The following is a 26,107-nucleotide window of genomic DNA, read 5'->3' as shown; positions in this document are numbered from 1 at the left end:
AACGCTGTTGATTTTATCCACCCATTGGTGCACATCTGGGCCCCCTTTTCACTGCTCGGCTTTTGTCTGAGCTTGCGGCTGAGAAATGCCTCTCTTTGTAAGGCCTAATTATTCCATGACTAGTAAGAGCCTAATTACCAGAGGAATTAGCACGGCGCTCATTGTGAGGAAGACGTCGTAGGGCTTTTGAGGCTTTGACGCGGTAGATGAGCTCCCCCTTTCAGCTGTTTAAATTTTGACCGATATCTGGTTACAGTCTAGCAGACACACCTGTCGAAACGGCTTTCACTCCAAGAGTGAGTGCGCGCCTGTTTCGTGGAATGTCTGAGCGAGATTAATGCATTTGTCTCGGACAATGTGATACGAGGCACTCGAGACGCACATGTGGACATGCCTGGATGTGTGTCAGAGCAGCTGGGAACAATCGGTACAAGTAGCCAATGCAGAAATCACTAGCATTGGATGCCATCCGTTTTAGGATCATGATTTTTTTGGGCTTGGTCGAGACTGGTGTGGTTCGAGTGTGAAATTAGTCCTGGCTTCGCTCTGATCGCAGGTGTTTTTTTCAGTGAGCCCATCTGATAGATTATCATGTGCTGCCAAATATGCACAATATTGAGGCTTAACCTAAATTTTGATAGACATCTTGAAGTACACCTAAATGTTATTGGATTAAAAAAAAATGCATCTGGCAAACAACCCTTATTTTCCCCTATTTTATCTCACTATCTTCTGTAACAAAGTCAGAGGGATGAGTACCGATCTGAACCACCTTCTCCACTCGTCACACCAGTAATCATTCTCCGCCGTTTCATTTGGCAGTGTAATGAAAGCAATCCCAGAACGCTTCACTTCGGCAGAAGAGAGATAATGAGGAAGCACACACATACGAACACACAGACATCGCCGCTTGATTTAGGAAGCCTGTCTTCTGTGGGCCACAACGGGAAAAGCAAAATCTTCAGACTCATGCTTAACACTTTCTTCTCAATCTTTTTGTGCATGACACATGCTCCCAGGATAAAAAAAAAAAATGCATCTAGTAACCATTAACGCATCTCTCTGTCAATCTAAACACCATCTTCTTTGTCTCTTGATAATAAACAATGTGAAGCTATTAAAGTATTATGCATGGCAAGCTACAGCAATTAAATTGAAGCATATGTTGTTTACAACTAGCATTCTCTTTAGAAAGTTTATTATACAACACATATAAATCAGTTTAAAACAGCAGCTACAGAAACACATTTTGAAACATTGTACTGTACCGGTGACCTAATATACCAATTACACCACATCACTGACTTCATCAGTTCGAATCAGCTACTTTCCTCAACACAAGTTGCCAACATGCACTTGATCTATGACCAGCCACAGTGACAAAGTCTAGCAAAGACAATGTAGGAATTAAAAGGGCCCTCTGAGGACTATTGTCTTGAATGGACCAAACATTTGTGTGTGGTCTCAAGGGCCGTACTAGAAACAAAAGGCTTTACAAACTTTAAAGAGCAGGTAGTCATAAATGGCCATGTGGAAATGTCTTTAACAGCAGCTATAAAAATAGAGAGGCCCGTCTGCTCATCCTAAGAGGCTGCTAATCGATAAATAATCATTAGCGGTGGCTATTCCAGATGACTCTACAAGCAACAGGTCTTGCTGCCACCAGTTTGGTATAGTTCACAGAAGGGTCATTCGGTGAGATGAAAAACTGTGTTATTAACAAGAATGTGAAATAGCATGTGAATAGATCTATTTGATCTGACATGTCTAGTTTAGAAGTCGATGTCCTTAAACGGATGGTGTTGTAAAATCAAAAACATAAAGGGACCAAAAAGTTTGTGTACATTGTTGCTGATTTTGTGCAACGTTCATCCAAGAACTCAATGGAATATCTCTTGGCTGTATGTTTCCACCCATAGCAGTGCTCTGACCAATCAGAGTGTCTGAACTAGCACAGGGAAGAGCAAGGACAAGTGTTCGGCTCCTTTGATGGGGAGTTTGTGTGTGGTGTAATAGTGGATCACTTCAGGGATGGTGTCGAATGGAGGGCTGTTCTGGCCCAGGATATAGCGGCCGTCTTTGGACTGGCTGAACTTCATGTGCATGAATCCCTGGCAGCTCCTGGAAGAGAACGTGCAAAACTGCCATTAATCTTCAGGCAAGTTGGGCAAGAAAATAAGCTTGAAAATGCTTCCCTCAAAACAAAACAACAAACTTTATACTCTTCTGCAAAACTCACAAATGAATTATGCCTGAATAATCAAATAAATGCTTCCACAAAATCTAATATTACATTTTTAAATACTTTGCTCTATAAAATATATAATAAAGCTGCTTTCCTGCAAATAAATACAATGAAAATACTCTGCTCTGTTCTATGAAAAACAACAACCACCAAGTTTAAACAATACAATAATTAAAAAACAATACAATAATTAAAAAAAATATATAATAATACTATGATACCGTGCCATTATTGTGGTAATTCACAGGACTATTAAATATAAATATGACCAGGCAATCAAACAGCACCTTAGCATTATACAATCATTGAACAAGAGTGCTGGTATGCTACTTTTTTCATTTTCTTAGGAAATAAAGATCTGTAAAAGAGATGGCAACAAACTAACCACAGATACATTCCGATCATTTCATCATGACTTGACAGCTTTAGTATAACCTGATCCCTGGGTGGGGTTGTGAATCTGGTATTTGGGTCAGCGCTGAACTAAAGATTACTAGCGATAAATAGGACAATCTGAGTGATGATGTCAAAGAATATCATAACTTCAGCATGGCCTGGTGTGAATATTATTCTCGACCTCCCCTTTAAGACGGCTCAGTCCAAAAGGCTGGACTTCTATGTATAGAAACAGGAAGTCATTTGTTAGTTTGAAGATGTCCCACTAACAGCATTCACCTCAATAAGTGTGAATGAAAACACATGGAGCCCGAGAGCATCTTTCTCACTCCTTACAAACTCAAGCGAATGTTAAAGTGGTGCATTAAAATTCAAGACTTAACGTGTTCAAGGAGCATGTCATCTCCAACAAGGTATTATCTGCCAGGTACGTGACGAACAGAGTCACTTATAGACCGATCTCGGCTCAAAATAAAGCCTGTGAATCTCACTGGCGGCTCGTTCAAAGCTCTCGACGTTGAGCCGCTGTCACTTTGATTTGGTTCAGACCTCTGAGGCTGTGTGCTTCCCACTTTATGACATCAGACAGCGTCGTTCATTCATTCCCACTGCTGTCGTATGACTGCGGCTGGAGTCAGGCTTTTAAAAATTCGATTTCATGTCAACAAAGTCTCAGCATGTTTCTGAACGTGTTCTGGAGTGTTCTTGCCTGTGACTTATAAAGTGTGCTTGCAATACTAGGCGTGTGTGATTACGGAGTGTGTGTTCAGGTGTGCGAAAGCCTTCCCGCTTGTGCCTGCGGCTTTCTGCAGGTCATTCATATTCATTAACGCCACCAGGAGAAGCTTTGTGAACTGGAGAGCTGTTCACCTGCCTGATTACAGCTCGGGAGGAATAAAAGAAAACGAAGAAAGAGGAGCGGGAGCAGGGGTTCTGGATCAAGATGGTAATTAGAGCTGAGATTTGACCAGATAAGCACAATCGCTCGAGCTGATAGCCTATCGAAAAACACATCAGTGTGCAAATGAGACCGTGCCGTTTTGTCCAAGGAGGCAAGGGAGAAAAAATTCAATCAAAAACACAATCATGAGAAAATATTATATTATGTAAAAATAATAATAAATGTCAGATATAAATATTTTAAATGCACATTGTAATGATATTTAATTACAATTGATATAATATTATAATTGTAATGTATACATTCATAAAATAGTTGGAAATATATTTATTATATACAATTATATTATATTTTATTATATAAAATAAAGGAAATAGATTGCAAAATATAATTAAAAACATTATATAACATGATATTATTTTCTTTGAAAAGATTGACTCTACTGATGGGTGAAAAAAGAAAAATTGTAGGTCAGCATGAAGAACAAAAACAGCTAAGATACAGACAACTAGACACAAATGAAGCAAAACACACGGCGATTAGCTGAAATGGGGTAATGGGGATGAGATTTGCTCACTTCATTTAATGGTAATGGAGAAATAAAATGTTGCTATGGTGGGAGGAAGAGGTGCAGTGCTGTACCTCAGAGAGAGAGAGAAGTCCAAGAGGCTGGTCTCACTGTTTCGTACCAAATAACTGCACTCCTTACAGAGGGTCAGCAGAGACTCGGCCTCAGAGCGCGAGAGAGCGCCGTGATACCATCTGAAAGACAGCATGCATGCAAAGAGGTCAGCAAATCATAACAGAAGTCATTAACCTACAAAAGTGTTATAAATACAGTAACAAAAACAGCCCATTTAATTCTAAAACGGTTTAAACATATTAAATCATACTTCAAATGTGTTGAATGTGACACCTGTAAATATTTTACGAGTGAATGAGTGTGTGTTCGTGACTGTCGTGGCATGTTCCCCTGTGGGAATGCAGCAATATTTTGGACACACTTGACTGCGCTTTCTAATAGCTTAACCATGCACACCACCCCCATAAATCACATTTTCATAGCTCTAAAATAACACTCTAGGCTGACGTTCCCAAAGGTACAAGACATCACAGTGAGACCATTAAGTGCCTTGAAAAAAAATAATAATAATCATTTGTGTTACCATTACCTCCCCCTCATGTCATTTCAAACCTGAATGACTTTTTCTTTTGTCTGTGAAACACAAAATGTAAAAGAATTGTGATGTTTTGGACCCCATTGACTTCAACTGTACAGTTGCAACATTCTTCAAAATATCTTCTTTTGCATTCCACAGAAAGAAAGTACATTCAGGTTTGGCACAACATGAGGTTGAGTAACTGATGACAGAATTTCAATGTAGAAGCCACAAGATGCATTATGGGATAGCATTGTAATTGTGGTATTCCTAGCTCTGCAGTCTCCGTTCCTCTCTTAATTTTTTTCTTCAAACCTCTAATGGTTTGTGGTGCGTGTTGGACGTACACTTGTTTCTCCAGGGGCAGGGTGGGATCCACTCTCTCTCCGATCATGGAATGAGGATCGCTGGGCTTGCGTAGCTTCATGCTGCCTGTGGTTGGCAGAGGCCTGGAACACCTCAGGCGCTCTGTGGGAGAACAGGAACGGTCCCACTCAGCACCTTCAAACTGTACTGCATTGGCATAGTGAGAGAGAAATAGACTTAATTCAATGTCAACAGCAGTAGAAAAGTGACTAAAAAAATGTTTTAAGAGAAAATAATTGTGTAATAACTAGGAATGACATGACAAAACAATAAAACTCGATCATGAAGATCTCAGATTTTGGGTTCACATGATGAATGGTTTGTGGCATAATGTGAATAAATCTTGTTGCATGGGGTTGTGCCACCTATCGTGAAATGTCATCTGTCAAACATCCTGTTTCATAAATCAGATATTCATTAGATATGTTTGTCACATCATGCCTGGTTAGGACAGTAAACATAGCAGGAGGAGTCTAAACCAGAACAGCAAAGTGTAAAAAAACAGGAGGGTTGTAGGAAATAAAGGTGGCACATTTATAACAGATTATTTGAGTTCAGAGCCAAATAATACAATGTGAAAAAGACTGCTGATCTAGAGAAGGGGTGAAATCAAGTATCAATCCGACTGTGAAAACTAGAGATGCACAAGTTTTCAGCACATTATCGGTTATCAACTGAATTTTTTTATGTATTGGTAGATTTATCGGTAGATATCGGTAATTTTATAGGTAATTATACATGCATTTTTTACATTTAGATTATCGTTGTCACCCCTAATTCAACTGTGCTGTTAAGTGTGGACACTAGGGATGCACAATTTATTTGTACCTAACTGGTTATCTGCCAGTATTTTTTTAATTATCGGTAGGGTAGATGTTTAATTCTACATACTCATTTCTTGTGTTTTTGCATGTAGTAGCGATGCACTATATTATCAGAACATTATCTGAATTGGCCGATAAATGCTTGAAATATAAACATCGGCCTGATATGAAAAATTATGCTGATATGCCTTGCCTGTATAATGAATAACATGTGCTCAGAGTGTGCTAGCGATAAGACCACATCAGCAGTGTGGTCATTCCTAAAGAAAACTTTTGCCTGAATGATGATTAGATTCACTTAATTTTGATTCACCGCATTTAATCTGAGAATGCAAGTATAGAATGACTGTCAGTTGTGCAATATAGTAAACTAGCCATTAGCTAGTTACTAGCGCTTTCAGCAGCAGCAGCAACCCCCCCCCACCCCCAATCCTACTGCCCATTTATTAAGGCCTTTTATTTATTTAGGGGTACTGTAGGCCAACTTGTAATAAAAATTAAAAGTAAAATACACAAATAACATTAACATTGAGTTTCTGAATAAATAAAGCTGTAATTTATGTCCTTAAATCACGAGTATGGTTTGATTTAAAGGTTAGAAGTTATTGCTTACATAAATATACAAACATTAGACTTGTAAATTAAATAAGTTTTTTTATATAGCTTGTTTGCTTTAGAATTACTATGCTAGTGATTTTCTATAGTTATTTTAAAATCTTTCAAATGTACACTCATTATAAAAATAACTTGTGAATAAATTGTTTATTTAGTTCTAACAAAACAAAATAAAAAAGAATATGTTTATAATCTCTGCACAGGAGAGACTACGTGTAGTTCCCAAACAAAAGGAAATATATCAATATCGGCATTGGTTATCGGACAAAAGGAGTTGAAAAATATGGGCAAAAATCCGATATTATGCATTCCTAAAAATTATCTTTGATGTAATCTAACACTCATTTGAAGTTAATCTAAAAAAGACTGTTCTCATTTTTTTCATACTGTACATTATAAAGTTGTGATGGCTAAATTCACTTGTAAATTTGCATTTTAAATGATTGATTTTGGTTTTTAGTCTTCTATAATTACAATATCTGGCATTTATTTGTGATCAATTATTGCTTTATCTGTATCGGCTAGTGTTATTTTAGTATCATTATTTATATTATGATATTTATTGATATTTCCAACTAGCTTTTATTTTTATATTTTTAGAATTTATTTAAATTTTAGCATACGTTATAGTAATTTTAATTGCATTTGTCCTATATATAGTTTTTGTATTTTTTTAAATTTCTATTAAGCTTAATTGATTTCATTTTAGTTTTATCAATATTGTTACTTTACTTCACTTCTGTTTTAATTTTCATTTAAAAGTAAGACATTTTCATCTAATATTTATATCAGTTTACTTGAGTTTTATTTCAGTTAACGAAAATCATAAGTTACATTTATGAACTTTTTATGCCTTTTTTAATGATACAGATGGAGAGTTGACGGTAAAGCATTGGGTGGAGAGAGGGGAGAGGGATCGGAAAAGGACCTCGAGATGGGAATCAAACTCAGGAATTCATGTCGGTACACCATCCACAAAGCTATCAGCACTGACAACGAAAACTATTTTGAGTTAACAATAACAACACTGATATCGGCTCGAATTGCAATATAGTGTCATCCCTTGTAAAAACATAACTAGAAGGCAGAACTGACCTCATGCAGTCCACACATGCTACTGTGATGAGAGAGCAGCACTGAGTGGGAGTGATTTAAATCATATGGGAAGCAAACGGGAGTTTTCTAGCAAAATAGTGAATCAGCAAGCTCGACAGATACAGGACACTGGAGGGGCAGCAGAAGGGAGAAGGGGTCAAAGTTCACCTTGCTCGCCACAGATGAGCTCCTCCTCCAGCTGTCCGACCGGAGGAGGCCATGGCAGCTCAGTCAGATCTTTCATATCTATGTCGGCACAGAGCGAGTGAGTGATGAAGACAATGCAATACAGAGAGAGAATGGTGAGAAACAGAGATAACTGAGAAAAGAGAGACAATCCACTGATGTCAGTGTTCACACATTGTTTATCAGGCAGGAAATGCAATGTGAGAGCTGACTCAACATCTAATTACCTTCTCAATCCTATAAATCTCATTACCAACACATATATATATACACACTCAAACAGGAGCCATTGTGATATATTAAAGCTAGAGATGCACATTTCGCTGCTTTTGAATTCCAATACTTTCAGAATAAGTACTGAATTCCATTAAGAATTTAACTGATGTTGTATGTTCTATAGGAATATCTTTAGGAATTGGTTTTAATTAACTATCTATGTGTCAAACTAGAACGGGTTAAAACTTCAAAAAGTACAATTATCGGCCCAAAAACTCACATTTGGCCATCCCAATCATCTCAATTCCCACACTTACATGGGGCGTCTTGTAACACATACAAGCACATCACACTCTCAAACAGGATTACAAGATGAAGGATAGGCCAAAGGGGAGGTTTGTGACATCTTTATAAACAGACCACCATCCGACACCTCCACCCCCTTCATCGCGCCCTCTTAAAAAGAACACGACGGGGTGATGTTTGGAAAAAGAAACAGGCGGGCCCATACGTCCCCCCACTGACTGGTGAATTATTGAAGACAGAATGTCACAGACTCTTTCACCCTGCTCCCTGTGCATTATTGATGCCTGGCGCGGTTCAATGGTCCCATCTGGAGAACCAGAATCAGAGAGTTGACCCGCTAATCCTCCATCAAACCCGGCGAACCCTCTATATAATCTGCCTAATTCCACCAGTAATGCAGATGATTTCACATATAATCCAGTGTAATTTTTAATGAACCAACTAAAGTGACTAACCATGCAGATATACTATACTACACACCACTTGACTCGGTCATCTAAGTGAAAGAAAAAAATTATGATATGGATGATGATGATACTCTATGGAACTACAGGTGCACATGCACAAACATCCACTCTGGTTTGAGACATTTCGGGCCCTTTACTGTAATGCTCTACATTAACCGTCCCCTCACTTCTGCGGTTCCAGCATGCCTGTCAGACACAGTCAGGCTGATAAAGGGCAGTGCATCAGTGTCTGTTAGCAAAAAAAATAACTCACACCAAAGAGTGCCAGCCACTCGCCACAAAGGTCATCTCTGGGCTACGACACATCATGCTGGGACAGATGGCTACACCATTCGTACATCATTACTACTAAAGCACAAAGCTACAGAGAAATGTGTCTCTGGCTAGAAATGTGCAGAGATGGCAGATTACTCTAAATGCGAGAGCCCATCTGGAATAATGAAAGCCTCATTTGAGCATGTAATAAAAAGAAATGATATTACATCACTGCAAACCTGTGATTAAGCCTCAATTTGCAAAATAAATGTTATTACCGAAGGTCCAAACAAACCATGTTTTATGCTTTGGTAGCATTTTAAGTTGTTAAGCCGTAAAACCTCATCTGGAGGATTTGTTTTCTTGGTGTCTGGATTCAATTAACACGTTGTGGGATCTAACATGCACATATTTTATTGTTAATGTGACAATTAAGGCTGGGAGATACAGCTAAATAAATCTCAATATTTTGCAGCCATTGATAATCAAAATAAATACCTAATTACAAAGTGTTTTTATATTGTTTTTCACAAAAAGTAACAAAAAAGAATACTTAGTCTTGTCTGCATATTACATTATGCATTTAAAAGTATATATATATATATATATATATATATATATATATATATATATATATATATATTAAAGTATATATGTATATTAAAAGTATATATAATTATATTTTTATAAACATTTTATATATTTTATAAATATATAAATCTCAAATAAAATGTTTATAAAAATATAATTATATGTAATAACTATATACATTATTTACCTACACATTAAACATTGTTTTTTCCCTTATGTGTGTGTACAGTATGTATACACACAAACACACACAATAATAATAATAATAATAATTTTCTTACAAATTCAAAAGATACATAGCATTTAAACAATCGCATCATTTATATTGTTGATTCAGTTCACCTTGTTACCAAAGTCATTGTGAATATCATAAACATTTTATTTATATTTACCGCACATAGACTGCACTAATGGTCACAATGACAAATAAAGTTAACGTGCTATTTACCTCAATTATTGTTCTCGTAATTACCGGAAAACAGTACTAAGAAGATCCCATTTCTCCCCTTTCATTACATTCATCCTTTTACGCTCCACTGTCTGAGCTTTTTATCTTCTGTAAACCACTTACCGCCCTCTTTCCTCTCTCGCTTTCATTTTTCCTCCTAAGTGAGATGATATTCCCTCTTCCACCCCCACCCCCCCCCCCCATGTATTTCTCCCTTTCCTGCCTCAGTGTATTTGCACGAGAGCGAATTACCAGGACATGCCTTTTCATTACTGTCACAAAGAGAAAAATAGAGAGAAAGAGAGGGAAATAAATTGATATAGGAGCCATTCTCGTTTCCCTCAGACTTGCTTACAGTGGTTTGACAGACCCAGGACACGCGAGCCTCCACTTTCTCTCTCTATTTCACTCACACCAACCATGTTCCCTCAGCAGCCCTTCCAGCCAAACCAAATCCTCCACACAACTGATCCAGTGGCACTTCGGTTTGGGCCAAAGCCCTCCAAGAAAAGTGCGCAAGAAGTTTTAAAGGGGACACGTTCAGAAATACATCTATTATACATCCACTTAAAGATTTCATGCACAATCCTTCATTCTGTGACTCCTTTAAACCCCGAAACCAAGTCAAGAACACATACAAGCCTTGATGGACAACTACACCAGAGTTCAAATCCTCTATTAGTGTGACTGGATGATCTACAGTCGGTAGTGCATTGCTGAATGCATCTCTGCGGTTGATTAGTGTGGTAATGAGTGTAGAGAGGCTTGAGGGAGGTGCTGGCCTGCCGTGTGGCTAAAGTGATTGTGGTAATTGAGTGGATAGTGACAGCTTTGCAATGGCCTAATTAAGACTCACTGGACTGGGGCCAAGATTTTACCATCATAGTCACACTTTTAACAACCGAACCGAGATGGAAAATGGAGTAGAAATTCAAATAAAACTAAACCATCTGTTGTGAAGGCATGTCATCATACAAGCAAAGGTGTCTGGGACATGTTTTATACGACATTACACTGAAAGATAGCACTAAAAAGCATTGCAAACAGCTGTGAAATTTTTATTTTTTCCCTGAGTGGCACTTACGTTAGTAGGTTTTGCTACTATACTTTAAAGACTATATGGTAATGACCACTATTATGATTGGCTAACTGCTTAGAATGTGAAATTAGCAAAAGCACCGCCATTGTGAAAACAAATTAAAATTTAATTTTTTCCCTGAGGGAATGTTGCTGAGCTAATAACCCAATACTTTTGAAAACTTGACTATCACAAATTTTGGATAAAATAGTCTTTTTTTAATTAAATTAAACTACTACTTTTTATTACAAAGCGTAAAATCACCACGTAGTCAAAATTTCTCTCAACTCCCACAACATATTCAAAACAAATGTCATTTGTCATGTCATTCAAAGTGCCAACTGCACAAGCACCAAACCCCTAACCCAACCTACGAGTAGCGTTGGTAGCATATCTTGGCAGACAGCATTACCATTTGTCACAATAGTTCATGCATGATATCTGGACTGAATCCATTAAATCTGAATCTTTTCATTGACAGATGACTTCATTATTGAGGCCCTGTTTACACAAGTGCGTTTCAAGTTTTAAAATAAAAAACTATCCTTGTCTATACTAGGGCTGCATTTATAGTTTGGGAAGTCGTGGCCTAATGGTAAGAGAGTTGAACTCCCAATCGAAAGGTTGTGAGTTTGAGTCCCGGGCCGGCAGGAATTGTAGGTGGGGGGATTGCATGTACAGTGCTCTCTCCACCTGCAATACCACGACTGAGGTGCCCTTGAGCAAGGCATCGAACCCCCAACTGCTCCCTGGGCGCCGCAGCATAAATGGCTGCCCACTGCTCCAGGTGTGTGTTCACTGCTGTGTGTGTGCACTACGGATGGGTTAAAAGCAGAGCACGAATTCTGAGTATGGGTCACCATACTTGGCTGTATGTCACGTCACTTTCTTAAATTGAAATGAAATCAGACAGAAGCTGCGATTGTCATGCGTATCTTTCAGTGAAGCGCGGCTCTGTGATCAGCAGTAAATCTCCATCTGAAGGCCAGAGGGCGCTCACACACTGAAACTCCAAATACTCCTCGCAGAAGAAACCCAGGAAATCCCTATAGCTGGATAAACAGAAGATTTAACTGCTTTTATTGATTCAACATGACTAATAAACACACAATTATAACAATGTATGGTTTATCTGAGATTTTATTATTATAATTTTCATTAAACGAAAGTATATTTATAATGCAATGACTATCATTGCCTAGAATACTATGAAATATATTGCGTGACTTATTCTGTGTAAGAAACCACATCATCTCATTGAGGGATTTATTTCAAACACATGACAGATGTTATGAAGTGAGTTTGGAATAAAAACATGTAATTGAATGTGGTATTTTCACATACTTTTAGGTGGAGCAGCATTTACTGCACAGAGCTGTAGTTCACAGAAGTTACCCAAAAAGATTTCATTATCGCAAACGATTTCATAATCACAAAATAATATCACCTGCAATTTTTTTGCGTAACTTGTCAGTGAACTACGGCTCTGTGTAGTAAATTCGGCTCCATCTGAAAGCACGCGATGATGAATTACTGCTTATTACAAAACCAGCTTTACTAACAAAACATGCATGGCAATCGCATTCGATTAATCGTCTACATTTACATTTTCACTGCATTTCAGAAACGTTAACTGTAAACGCATGACTGACACATAATCATTCGTGCAGGTACAACTATGTGCATTAGGCTATTGTTTATTGTGGAAAGCCACGCCATTGTTTTCAAAAGTCTCTGTTTTGCTCCTTTTACACTGAAACGCAACCCTAGAGTTTTAAAATTAAAACGGGGTCTGGTTTTCGCAAGTCTCCATTTTCAAGGGTTGAAAACGCTGGGGAAGTGTAAACGACAGGTGTAACAATAGCAAAAGTTATGCATTTTAAAATGAAAACACACAAGTGTAAACATAGCCAGAGTTGACTAATGAGTTAACTAAACTGTGAGGCAGGTTTGGGAGCAAAATTATTGCCTTTCTGTGGAGAATTGAACATATACTGCTTTAGGGTACATTTACATGACAACGATGTGCTTAAAATGGAAACGTCTTTCCTTTGCATTTTTCACGTACAGACAGCAATCCCCTTTAACACAGATTCGCCAAAACAACTTAAAATGCTGCTTTTGGTTTGTTTTTTGCATGCCAGGGCAGTAGTTGGCGATGTCGCTTTGTAAACAAACACTACACGAAAATGTAATAAGCAAGCGCAATACATCAAGATTTTCATAAATTCACGTTTTGAGTTGACAACGGTGTCATTTTCAGAAGATAGCATATTCAGGCACCCAAAACACTGTTGTTGTGTAAATAAATTGCCAAAGCACATTTTACGTTTTCAGCTTTTAGTTGAAAATTCTATCATGTAAACGCCACCTTAGAATTTTGCCATTTCACTTTGGCAAACAAAAAATAATGTAATCAATGTTTCACCTATAGTAAATGAGCATCTCATTGGCGGAAGGTTTTGAAACGGTCCAATCACAGCTCGTTTCTCAAATTGAAAATGGCTGAATATGTGCTAAAGATGCTTTAATGTGTCCTTCAGTCTCTCTGTCCCCCTCAGCTCATCCCGCTCTCAGTCCAGTCGTCTTTTCCCCCCTGTTCTCCCCTGAGTGTGATAATCACCACAGCTGGAGGGGTAGATGGGGGAGGAGGTGGATGGAGATGCCCCTGCTCCCCTGTGGTGTTATATCAGCCCGAGTGTGTCAGCACCGCAGGAGGACAAACCTGTCCGAGCTGAAAGGGTGAGAGAGGAAGGGAGGTTGAAGGAGAGAGGAGGTGTCAGCGTGTGACTGATTGCGGCCCTCCATTCGCAAGGCTATAGCCCCCTCCTCACCATCACCCCCCCGTCTCTGTACACAAATCTCTTCACTCACACCAAAACACACAAGTGCTTTAAGCATCGCTATTCAGTGGTGGAGCTATGCAGCTACTTGAAAATGTCCAAAAGTACAAATATTAGACAACTGACTAGTTAATCTTAACGAAAGCCTCAATTTACAAAACACTGATTTCATTCATTTTCACTCACTTTCTGTCTCTCAGCTAAAAATACACGGTGCTTCTGCAGCAGTAAACCATTGCCATTTCGATGCTGGATAGTGCTTTGCTCATGGCACTGCTGACCACTGGTTCTGCTGTACTGAGGCTCAGACATGCTGAGAAAGGCCTTAATTAATGGGAAAAAAGTGTGTGTTTTTGTGTTGTAGGTGTGCATGGTGAGCCAGGCGGGGGATGATTTATTCCAGTGTCACCTTGACCCCTGACGCAGAGATACAGCTCAATTAAACAGGATTGCCCCCACAGCACTGCTTTCATCTACTGCCCGTGAGTTCTGCAAAACACGCACACACACACACACACACACACCAAGGGGCCACATTCACAGGATCCAATAACATCCATATGAAGTGCTTTTCACCTTCCTCTGCCACCAAAAACCAAAAATGTTAATGTCCTAGACCAAAATGGAGTAACATGAAGAATTGATTCCTACAGGCTGTTGTTTCTTCTGTGGTTCCTAATAGCAGCTCTAGACTTCTGTTTCCAAAACACTTTAAATCATTATCCAGAGATTTATAAAACTGGCCTCAAATCAGTGGTAGAACATGAAACTGAATCAACGTGAAACAGCATTTGCAACCCTTTTACTTCCATAACGTGACATGTTTGCAAGTGAAATACGATATTCATTGATTTAATCAGATTGATTTTCCTTTGTACCTTTTTCTGCCATAGGCAACAATAAAAAATACTTTCCCACTTAATCCTTCAATTAAATCTTGCCGTTACATTGGATGAATCCATTGGGTGGTGCTGTGGAAATATGCCATCCATATATTTAGTAAGTTCCAGTAATATCTTTATTTTTTTCATTAATCTACTTTTAAGTTAACTTTTAGGCTTAAAAAAGATGTTATTCATCATTTAATTAGTATTAAAATGTAAAAATGAACAAATTAATAAATGTATTTATTATTTATGTACTTTTTAATAGTTCTTATTACTCCATTTTAAATTAAGTAATTATTTTACATTAATTCTCTCATTTGTATTTGTTTGTTTATTCTTATAGTTTTTAATAACAAAAAGTAAATACATATAATACAATACATTTAATAGTCACTGGATACATGCTGCTCACAATTAACTCCTCTTTTTACATTTTTAAATAAATATATACTTATTGTCCATATTTTGCTTAAATTTAATTTAAAAGAACATCAGTGAGGTAAATTAATTTAAAAAGCACTATATAACACACAATAAGTAATAAACATTTAAATGAGAAATTTTATGATAACTTTTGATGAAAAACTTAATAAAACCTGAGGAATAGACAACTTTCTTTTTTTTTCTTCTTCACATTTTTGACACATAAAACCAAGCAAGTTAAAGCGTCTAGTCTGTCTACCTGCAAAAGCCTTGGAGATGTGTTCCTTCTTCCACTCCCACGGCTGATCGTATTCGTCTGCAGGCCTCTCGTCGTCCTGCGGCAGACTGCTCTCCCTCCCCTCCTCGGGCAGATCCTGCTGCCCTGGGACGCGCTCCTCATATGGGGTGTCATAGAGCTGGACCTCCCCTCTCCCCCAACCTCCCGCTCCACCACCAGCTCTCCTCTGCAGTTCTGCAACACCAAATAAACCAGTTATAAACTATCTTCAACCCTTATCGAGCTCCGTTCTCCAAATTTTAAGAAAAGCTGGTACACTCTTTAAAATAAAGGTGTTTCAAAAGATCCAACATCTGGCTTTGTAGGATTACTGCCATAACAGTGGGTTTGAAAGCGGATTCAGGCATTTTCTAGAAGTTTCATTGTGTCATGTGTTCATTAAAATGGTGCAAGACAGTCCGCACTGTTAATCAAGACACAACAATAAATCGATATGTTCCCTTGGCTCCACAGCTGGGCTCCCTCGCCTGGGCCACATTAATTATGAAAATGTCTGGTAAAGGGTGGCGGGGTATGAATCTAAAGGAGAGGCAAATTGTGTTTGCACAGCTTGCCAATTTCATACGGGAGGGCTTAACAAAAAGAGAAAGGGATGCATGTGTGCACGTAGATCGAATCCAATCTCAAGGACTGGGGTCTCTCATCCCTCCTGATGGGCATTTTCATTTCCATTATCATACCTCTCCAACAACAAGTGTTAAAAACAGGATGTCTGAATGACCTTCAAGTGCTTTTCAGCAAAAATTATAGTCGGTTAAAAGCTTATTTGAAAAGAACTGCAAATACAAAATGTACAGTAATATTATGCTTTAATTTTAGCACATGTTAGCTTGCTGAACTGTTTTTTTTGAATCAGTAGATAAATGTGAACTAGCAATACAGCAGTATAAAAATTCTAGCCTTCACCGATAAACCGATTTTTTGTAATTTAACCGATAACCGATATCAAAATACTAGAATATTTTGTTTAAATAAATCAAAAATAAAACACTAATAACTAAAATCATTTTAAATATGACAAATGAACTGGGGCATCAGGGTTATTATTGTTAACTAAAACTTAAATAATCTAAAAACAACTTTTTTAATAAAATAAATTACATATATTTATTTAAACTAAATGAAGAGAGAAATTTTACCTTGGCAACAAGTTGAAATAAAATAAGTACCAGAATAACTAAAACTTAAACATATAAACTAATAAAATAAAAACAACAAAATTAGTAAAACGTTTACATTTTTTAAGATATTTACTTAAATATTACAATATCTACTAAATGATACAATAAATGAAAATCATTTCCAATATCAGCTATAAATGGTACTGACAGGGCCTTGTGTAAATAGTACAAATAAATTGTGAAATAGTGTAAATAGCACAAATAAATAAATACAATAAAGATACAAATAAAACCACAATTAAGTTGTTCAAGTTTGAAGGTGTTTAGGTACCGAATAATCAAATGTAAAATAGCATTGCATAGTCTTCACTGTATAAATCAAAAGATAGATTAATTCTTGTAAAAACTACAAAGTAATTTAGTCAAGAGCAGTGAGTGATTTTGTCTCTTATATTTTCTTGGATTCATTAGCAGATTAGGCGCAGTCACTTGTGAAGAGACAAAACATCCAAAATAATGATGCACATCAAATTTCTTTCTCAACGGTTTACATTTACTTAAGTTATAGGCCTTACCTACAGTTTCGCAAAGACGGGTATTGCTACATAATTTTGTATGTTTTTGTCCGTTCAAGCATCAGAAGAGGCAAAAGTAGGTGTTCAAGGGATGTGAGAAGCGGCTCTCTCTCCATGAACGCTGTGCACACAGAACGCAGCATGCTGGTGCTGAATTAAGCTTTTCGCGTCTTTCTGTGCTTGCATGTTTAAACTGCCAAGGTATATTTGTTCGTTCAAGCGCAAGAAGACTCAATTCAGTGTTTGCATGCTGTCTGAGACGCGGCTCTCTGTGTGCTCACCGACCGCAGCGCGAGTACTCAGTTGAGTTTAACGTCTTGTGCATGAATGCTTTAAAATTTCTTGAATAATTAAATTGACAAGGCTTAAAAAGTGCAAATGATAAGCTTCCATGAGGACGGGCAGCAGTGGCCCGTCGACTGTCCAGAGCCTCTACTATGCTGGCTTCGGGCAATCGGCTGAAACCACCGGGGGACCCACTTATCACCCCACTAGCGATGGACCCTGGGTACAGATATGTTGTGCAAACACCATATTTAATAGACACTGTAGGTAATAAAGGACACAAATGTTGTAGATTCTTTAAATCTTTTTAACCCCTAAATTTTAAATTACAAAGACATACATATATTAGTCACTTGAGCTTCTTTGGCGAACAACCTAGACATAAAAAATTATGATAAGTGCGAAACCAAACAGACCCGACGTGGGACGGACTGCCTGGAAAGGAACACTGGCATAGACATGTGCTTCAGTGAGAAAGAAAGAAAGAAAGAAAGAAGGAACGAAGAAAAGAAAGAAAGCAGGACAGAGAAGAAGCCAGGCAGGCGTACTGTAACAAGAGAAAGACAAACTTTAACCTTCACACATCCTGCTTCTATTGGGCTCCTTAGCCGTCTCCATAGCGACAAAGAGGAACCCCTGAGGGACAGACCCTGAGGTGGAGGGAGAGAGGGAGAGGTATGGGAGCGTGTGTTGATGGTAAGTGTTTGTGACGTGCAAGAAAGGGGCTGCTAGATTCCCCTGTACCTGAGAATTGATGCAGAATGAGAGAAGAGATTAACCTGTAGAGATGGATTCAAAATTAAATGAGCATAAGACTGATCTGAGGAGAAATTAAGGTGGATGCTGGGGTCCTATGGAGAGAAAATTCCCTGAAAATATCTAAGGAACGCATAACATTTCAGTTCTGCTCCAAAACCTAGCGAAGTTTGTCTACTGTCTATTTTTTTATATTCCACTGCAATGCTTTCTCATTGTTTTCTATGTAAACATGCACTAGATGAACATTGCGCTCAGACCTTTTGCAGCATCCTGCACGTGACACAATATCCTAATAACGTGAAACTCAAGGTGTTTTGTGTAAATGGCCCTTAAGTTAACATCTTAACTCAAATGGAGCATCACAAGCGATTGATCTGCAGTAGCTAAATAGCACTTCTCGCATGAATTAGATCAGAGCCATGTTAGCACATCGCTAAGCTAATGCTAGTGATGAAGCGCTAAGTAAAGAAAATACAAACCCCAAACAAACATCAGGTACAACAGTCAGGTTTTAATTATGTTGAACTATTTAACTAAAACTTTAAATGCAAATGAAATTAAATGTGTCCAGAAGAGTTAGCATTAGCAGTTTTGAGCCACTCATTGCCTGAAGAAATTCTGTAATGGTTTTACAGAATAACAGTTTTTGTGAGTAAAATAAGATTGTGTTTTGTTCCTCAACATAAATGAAAGTCATTGACTTTATCTCCAACGTAATTTGGAAGAAGTTGTGTGCGTTAAGACTTTGAAAAATTAGCTAACAAGTCGCTAAATGAGGTCTGAGTTTACATCCTTAAATCAGGCAACCATGTCTGCAACTTGCAATTTTAAGGAAATGTTTTCTAAATTGACATTTTGCAATGCCGCAAATTTGCACTGTTAAAAGCCTATATGATATTAACTAGAAAATGCTTTGCTACACCAACATTTTCCTTAAAAAAAAACAAAAAAAACAATTGGACCCACTTTATATTAAGTGGCCTTAACTACTATGTATTTACATTTTAATTAATAATTTAGTACAATGTACTTATTGTGTACACACGTTTTTACATTGTACTTATATTAAAAAAAAAAAACTATATAACTATATAACTATATATTACATCTGTATTTAATTTCTGTAATTACATTTATAATTACACTGTTGACCCATACTTTACACCTTAACCCATCCTTAAACTTACCCATACCTCCAACCCTCTCCCTAACCTTACCCCTATCCCACCTCAATAGCATCAAAAGTTTTTTACAATACAATATGAACACAATAAGTACATTGTACTTATTTTTTTATGTAAGTACATAGTAGTTAAGGCCACCTAATATAAAGTGGGACCAAACAATTACATTTGACACCATACTTGGCCACGCGTCGTCACGTCACTTACTACACTAAAAACTAAAAATAGTAATTTTGCTACAAGTTAGGCTATATTAAGAATCAAAACATTATAATGTACAGTATGAAAAAATTATATTTATTTTGAAATCTGCTAAAGATTACAGTTAACAGTGCTATTCAATTACGAATGCTCTTGAAGTTCAACATTAAGGGAGTGTTACCTGACAGTTATGGTAATTTAAAATGAAAAAATTTAGGAAATCAGCATCCCTATTAAAATAAAAAAACATTTGAGCAAATGTGAAAGTCTACTCAGCTAAAACCCATAGGAAATTCCTGAGGGAACCCATAGTCAATTAGCCTTCCTGGCCAACAAACTGACGTCATGACTAAACAACTCTAACAATTTTTTTATTATTGTCTATTCTTTGGACTCCACTGGCATCTCCAATGCATTTTGGGCCTGCTTCAACTGCAAACGATACATGCAATGCTGCTTCAAGATTTGGCCAGGAGCTTTAAGGCTGGTTCACACGGCAGGATAATTAGGCCGATTTTAGCCCCGATTCACCCCTTCCGACAATCTTAGGATGCTCCGATTATCGTAAAATAATCTGATCAAATATTCCTGCCGTGTGTGGTGTGTTAAGACCGCTCTCCTCTGCTCGGAAGAACGTCGGGACCGCTCCGATCTCAAATCGGGGATATCCAACATGTTGGATTTATTTGGCCCGATTTCTTCTCGTGTGTGGTGTCCCCCGAGGACAAACAATCACGTAGCCTGTGGACTGTGGCGTGTAGCCAATCAGAAAGCGAGGTGACGAGGCGGTGAGGAAGTAAGTACCGGGAAACGAAATCAAAACAGCCGGCGTATATAATATAACAAATACAAATAAAGTCGATGGGCATAACTACATCCACAACTGCATTCCACCAGAGTACATGGAAACGAATATATGAACGTTCATTTCAACGATTAATCTGTGTAGTACGTAACAACATTTCTATGAGATAAAACAACAACTTTCCTCCATATCATGATGTAGCAAGTATAACGTTAGTCCATGCTCGCGTTGTCTCCACCTCTTTGACCATCGCCTTTTCTTGTTTTTCTTATGTTTTTTTCCGTTAAAAACAAAGCACAAACTACGGCCACTGCGTCCTCTTCGTCCGCCATGATTGTTTACTCTGAAGTCACGTTTGATCTCGAGGGATTTTGCGAGATTTCTCGTCTTACCTGGGAATTCTCGGGAGTCAAATCGGTTCGTGTGTGATGTGTTGATATTGCCGTGTGGCTGCACACCACACACTGAACGACCAAAACTGTTAGACCCGTGATTTTTTTATCGCCGTGTGTGGGGTCTCTCAGGTTTGGAAAATCGGCCGACAATTTTAAAATCGTCCCGTGTGAACCAGGCCTTAGAAAGTGGTAAAATGCTGGTGGCTACCTTTTGGAATGGTCTTTACGTACTGATGAAGTATTAAAATTCTGTCTATGTTTTGAAGCAGAGATAAAATCTCTCAAATCAGTAAGTGGCAGAAGTCAATGGGAATAAAACAATGGAACAAATTGCATGAGCGCAGAACTGTAATCTGTGAGACTCCAGGAGATAATCAGCAGTGAGTCACTGTCTCACACACTAGATGACTGGGTACTGGTGGAGAAAGACACACACATGCATTCTCTCCATACGACTCAAAGGGCAGACCATGGGAACACACACTAAAAGAAAGAGGACGAAGTCTGACTGACCAGTTATCACTTTCTGGGCCTCGTAGGGCTCCATGTAGCCATTGTTTTCTGGAGTGATTTGGCTTTGGGTGGTTTCGGGACACGGGTCCAAACGAGCATCGAATGGGTCGGAGTAGTCAGTATCTCCCATAACTGGAGCTGAAGGGACCACCTGGAACAAGAACAAAGTCATGTGATGATCTTCACCCAGGAGAAGGAAGACAAGATTCCTTTTATTCAGTGCAACAAACAGAAGATTATCTCAGGTTTTCTGAGGGATGAATGAAGGGAAATCTTTTTTTTTTTTTATTCTGAGACAAAAAAAAAAACACTTCAATTTCAGTCAAACAGACAGCATCTCGTTTTTTTTACACTGCTCATTTTTGCCCGGACAATAGTCATAATTTGGTATTGAATGGCCATTTTTTTTAACCAAAATGAAAAAAAAATGTTCTAACCAGGTTTGCGATAAAGTGACAAGCAGCATGTAAATCAGTTTTTATCCTAACTGACTGCAATAAGAAGCAAATTAAAGTTACTAACTACTGACTAATTGTTCTTATGTAAATATATTTGGTCATGTGGTTGTGACATCATGATTTCTGAACGACAGGTGTTTGAAATGTATCTTCTTCTAGGGCTTTGCTTTTAATCTAAACACTAAATGCTGTGCAATTACAGCATCGCTAAGGCTTTGTAAAATTTGCGATTTAGTTAATTAAATATTAGTGCTGTCATGACTCATAATCAATTAATCGTATTCAAATAAAGGTTTGTGTTTACATAATATGTATATGTAATGTGTATATTTATTTGTTTATATAATAAATACAGACACATACACAAATATTTAAGAAATATGTAATATATATTTATATTTATATATAAAATAAATCACACAAATATGAATATATACATATACGCTTATATACACACGTAAATATTTAATATTACACACACGTAAATATTTTATATTTACATGTCAGGTTTTTTTATATATATACACAGAGCACATACACACATTTAAATATACACAGCACACATACATATATTGTGTAAACACAAACTTTTATTTTGGATTGGATCCTAATAAATACAAGTGCTGTATGTTTCAGTGTGAAGAAATAAACCTCGTATTGTAATTTTAAAGTTTTACTTTAAAATAAAATTATAATATTCATTTTCTTTTTATATATTAGAAATATTACAATATCATTTTTTATTTCTTTCATATTTGTAGTAATAATAAACAATAATAACATAAATATTATTTTTGTTCCTTTAATACTCTTATTTTATTTTACATTTAAATATTTAACAATAACAAAAATAATAACTCTTCTTATTATAATTAATCTATAGTGATATTTGTATACAAGCAAAAAATCATTAGTGTTTTGCCGAATTGTACGCCCTACAAAAAAGCTGAAAATAAACCTGAAACTTTAAAATATATAAATATACAATATTCTATATAAAAAATTGCTATTAAGAGTTTTTCTCCAAATCTTCCAAACCTTGTGTCTTCACATACTTTCAGATTGTGTATATTTAGTAACTCCAGCCCATACAGTACGAGACACTGAAAACCAGCAGACTCGCAAAGACGTGCAGGAGACAGTGGGCAAGTGTTGATGAGCATGTTAGGAGGTGTGTTTGTCTCCCATACCAGGCCCGGGAGGAAGCCCTCAATCAGCTGGCACTGGGACAATTACAAAGACGGCCATATGGTCTCTCAAACAAGGCCTTTAGCCAACGGCTCCGTGTGGCACCATTCAGCCTGCAGACCACGGCACGCAACAATCTCCCGATTTCCCACCAGCCAAATCGCTCAATTGTCTTGTTGTTCTTTAACAAGAATAGAAGGACAATAAATCTGAAATGTTCATTATGCTATAAAAACTTAATTAGGATTACGGTGGAAATTAATGAAGGTTAACAGGGAATGATGTGTAACAGTGCTCGCAAGACAATGCACTTAGAGGGTCGCCATTAAATTGGGATTTAAATCGATGGCGCGCCATTGGCATGGCTGTTCCTCAAGCCCAACCAATCAGCTCGCTCATCACTGGTACTGATTACGATCAATGAGACTCGACTGAAGGCTGCTATCTGTCCGTGACCATGTGTGTGTGTGGATTCCTCCACTGTCTGCCAGTATCGAGTCTCTACTCAATGTCTGATCACAGGACGAACCTCTCTGGCTCTTGTGAGTATTCTCTATGGGACTGCCCCATCCCCACCAGCCTAACTAAACTCCATGTATTATTCAACAGCTTTAGCTGTGGTGGATCAAGGGGTTCTGACACCTACGGTGCTCGGAGACACGAAATCTAATGCAGGGTTAACACAGGATTTACATGAAAGATTGTGTCACACCACAAATCACTTGTTTGACAGTTTGTTTTATTTATTTCATCACCTGATGGCTTCAGGTATCACCAAAACTCGTCAAATCTGTGACGACTTAACGTTTTAAAACATATTAAGAGATGTATACAGTGTATGTATACACACACACACACATATACTGTATATATATATATATATATATATATATATATATATATATATATATATATATATATACATACACAGATTACAAGTGTATATTTTCAAGCACAGGTCAGCCACCACCAAATCATGACTTTAGCACCACTTTTTAATTTGAGATCATTATGAGGTTAAAGATTTAAATCATAACAAGAACTAGCTTAATAACTACAATACTGTTTTAGGAGTCAAATCTTTGCATAGTTATGACAGGAAACAATGGCATTGAACAGCCTTGGAAAAAATACAGTTATTACATTACTTGTAGACTTATGTTAATCATCCAATACAGATAATCTCAGAATGGACAAATATTGGCTTTTTACTGGAGTACTGTAATTTAAATAACTCACCGGATCGCTTGGTTCCTCTAAAGAAACAGAGCTTAGGAGAATCTTGCTCCGTCCCAGGTCTTGCGAGTCCACTTTTATAAGGCGATGTTTCGGTGAAACAACCTTGATATCCAGACTTGAGGATTTCAGAGGAGAGCCGAAACCTATGTGGGACGTTTCAGTCGACCCATTGTCATTTCTAGCCCTGTTCTCAAAATCTTTATAAGGGTCTTCAAAGTCAAGGTTCTTCTGAGCACGATACGCCTTCAATATCTCACTCTCGGTGTAGTCTGGTTTTGGCGGTTGCGGGGGAACTCGTTTGCTCCCGAAACTTAAATAATCCTTTAACCACTTTGCCATTCTATTCTGTTCGTGAATATCCAACAGTGAAGGACACAAAGACTCCAATGGTCCTTAAAATGTCCAACGGTGACCTATAATGAGGTCAGGGATCTAGATTACGGATGAGATTAGATGTTTATCCACAAGCTAAGCAGAATACCTTGGGGATAATGCACTGAATTCATGTTTCAATTCAAAGGCAGGAATGTGGTCCTCAAACGAAGTCGGTCCCTGGATATGCCCACCTGGATTTGGAGGTGGTCCATGGACGGCAATGATCTTGATGTTCTCAACACCTCTGCAACAGCAGAAATAAACAGTCAGGAATAAGATAAATGCATGTGACGGAAAGAAAAATAATGCATTCAGCTAATAATATACACACTGTTAAATCTGAGAAGTATTTCTGACCAATATGATGTCCTACCACAGAGCTGTCAAAAAATTATTAGAGTTTATCTGCTAGATAGATAGATAGATAGATAGATAGATAGATAGATAGATAGATAGATAGATAGATAGATGAGCTTTTTACTTTGGTAGATGGTAAAACTGCCTGGAAGACGAGCAGCTGCAACAAGCTGTTTAAGAACAAAAGCAAACAAACTAGAGGATTCGCACGTGCTTCTGATGCGCACAATAAAACATTTCAGTTCGACCATAAAAATAATTTATTTCACAAATCCTAAACATTAACATCCAATTTCGATTAGGAACTACTGAAAACGGAAACTCTGAGATAACAGCTCAGAACTTCTCTTGAAATGAAACGTGAACGCGCGTGAGCGGTCGCACTTTCAGTTAACGTTAAACATTTCACAGCTGACGTGATGAACGCTTCGTCTAAAATATCACTGTAGATGAACTGAGGTGAAATGAAACGCTGCCGAACAGACCAAGTTGTGCTACTCACGTTTTTGAATCCAGCATTAAATTATCGTGGAACTCCAGACGAATGTTACAACGTTGCACGAGGACAACAGCACACGCGCCGATAATCTGATGAAGAACGCGCACACCGCTGGAAAATAGACGAGAAGAACATGAAGCTCGTCTGAACGCGTCTGGATGTAGTGAACGAGAGGGAGAGAGCTGAGGCGTTTAAAGGGGAGGTCCTTACATCCAGCGGTGCTGTATTTTCGCTTTAGCCGATCATTATTAGAAGCTGTATGGCACAGATCTTTATTAAACATGTATGCTAATTGTCGGTGTGTTGTGTTTGCATAGTTTAAGATTGATTACTGTTAACAGCATTAAATAAATAAACAAATGAAAACAGAAATGTTTCGTCTACAGTGAATATTTATCAGAGTTGGTTAGTTTGAGAAACTCTTTCCAGGAAAAAAAAAGAGCAGCTCTTTGAATACATGGTCACACTAATGGGGTAAGTTGTCAAAGTGAAAAGATAGATAGATAGATAGATAGATAGATAGATAGATAGATAGATAGATAGACAGACAGAC

The 26,107-nt window shown here is 37.7% G+C and overlaps 1 protein-coding gene across 6 annotated transcripts; it reads right to left on the bottom strand.

The window, feature by feature from the left end:
• Window positions 1-1,181: 1,181 nt before the first annotated feature.
• LOC127942546 (SH2 domain-containing adapter protein F) lies at window positions 1,182-25,758 on the bottom strand. 6 transcript variants are annotated; one of them, XM_052538330.1, is made up of 9 exons: window positions 25,558-25,758; window positions 24,805-24,942; window positions 24,324-24,755; window positions 21,439-21,589; window positions 15,562-15,774; window positions 7,771-7,848; window positions 5,050-5,215; window positions 4,185-4,304; window positions 1,182-2,121 (listed from the first exon to the last, which is right to left on the bottom strand). In XM_052538330.1, the coding sequence occupies exons 3-9, from the start codon at window positions 24,660-24,662 to the stop codon at window positions 1,935-1,937; spliced, it is 1,254 nt and encodes a 417-aa protein (XP_052394290.1). In that variant the 5' UTR covers window positions 24,663-24,755; window positions 24,805-24,942; window positions 25,558-25,758; the 3' UTR covers window positions 1,182-1,934. The 6 variants fall into 6 exon arrangements, with proteins under 6 accessions (XP_052394290.1, XP_052394291.1, XP_052394292.1 ...); XM_052538331.1 differs by having other exon boundaries at window positions 24,890-24,942; XM_052538332.1 differs by having other exon boundaries at window positions 24,324-24,736; window positions 24,890-24,942.
• Between the last annotated feature and the right edge of the window lie 349 nt (window positions 25,759-26,107).

The sequence above is a fragment of the Carassius gibelio genome, chromosome A22, assembly GCF_023724105.1.
Source record: "Carassius gibelio isolate Cgi1373 ecotype wild population from Czech Republic chromosome A22, carGib1.2-hapl.c, whole genome shotgun sequence".
In the NCBI taxonomy this organism is placed as follows: domain Eukaryota; kingdom Metazoa; phylum Chordata; class Actinopteri; order Cypriniformes; family Cyprinidae; genus Carassius; species Carassius gibelio.
This window is presented reverse-complemented; position numbering and strand designations above follow the sequence as displayed.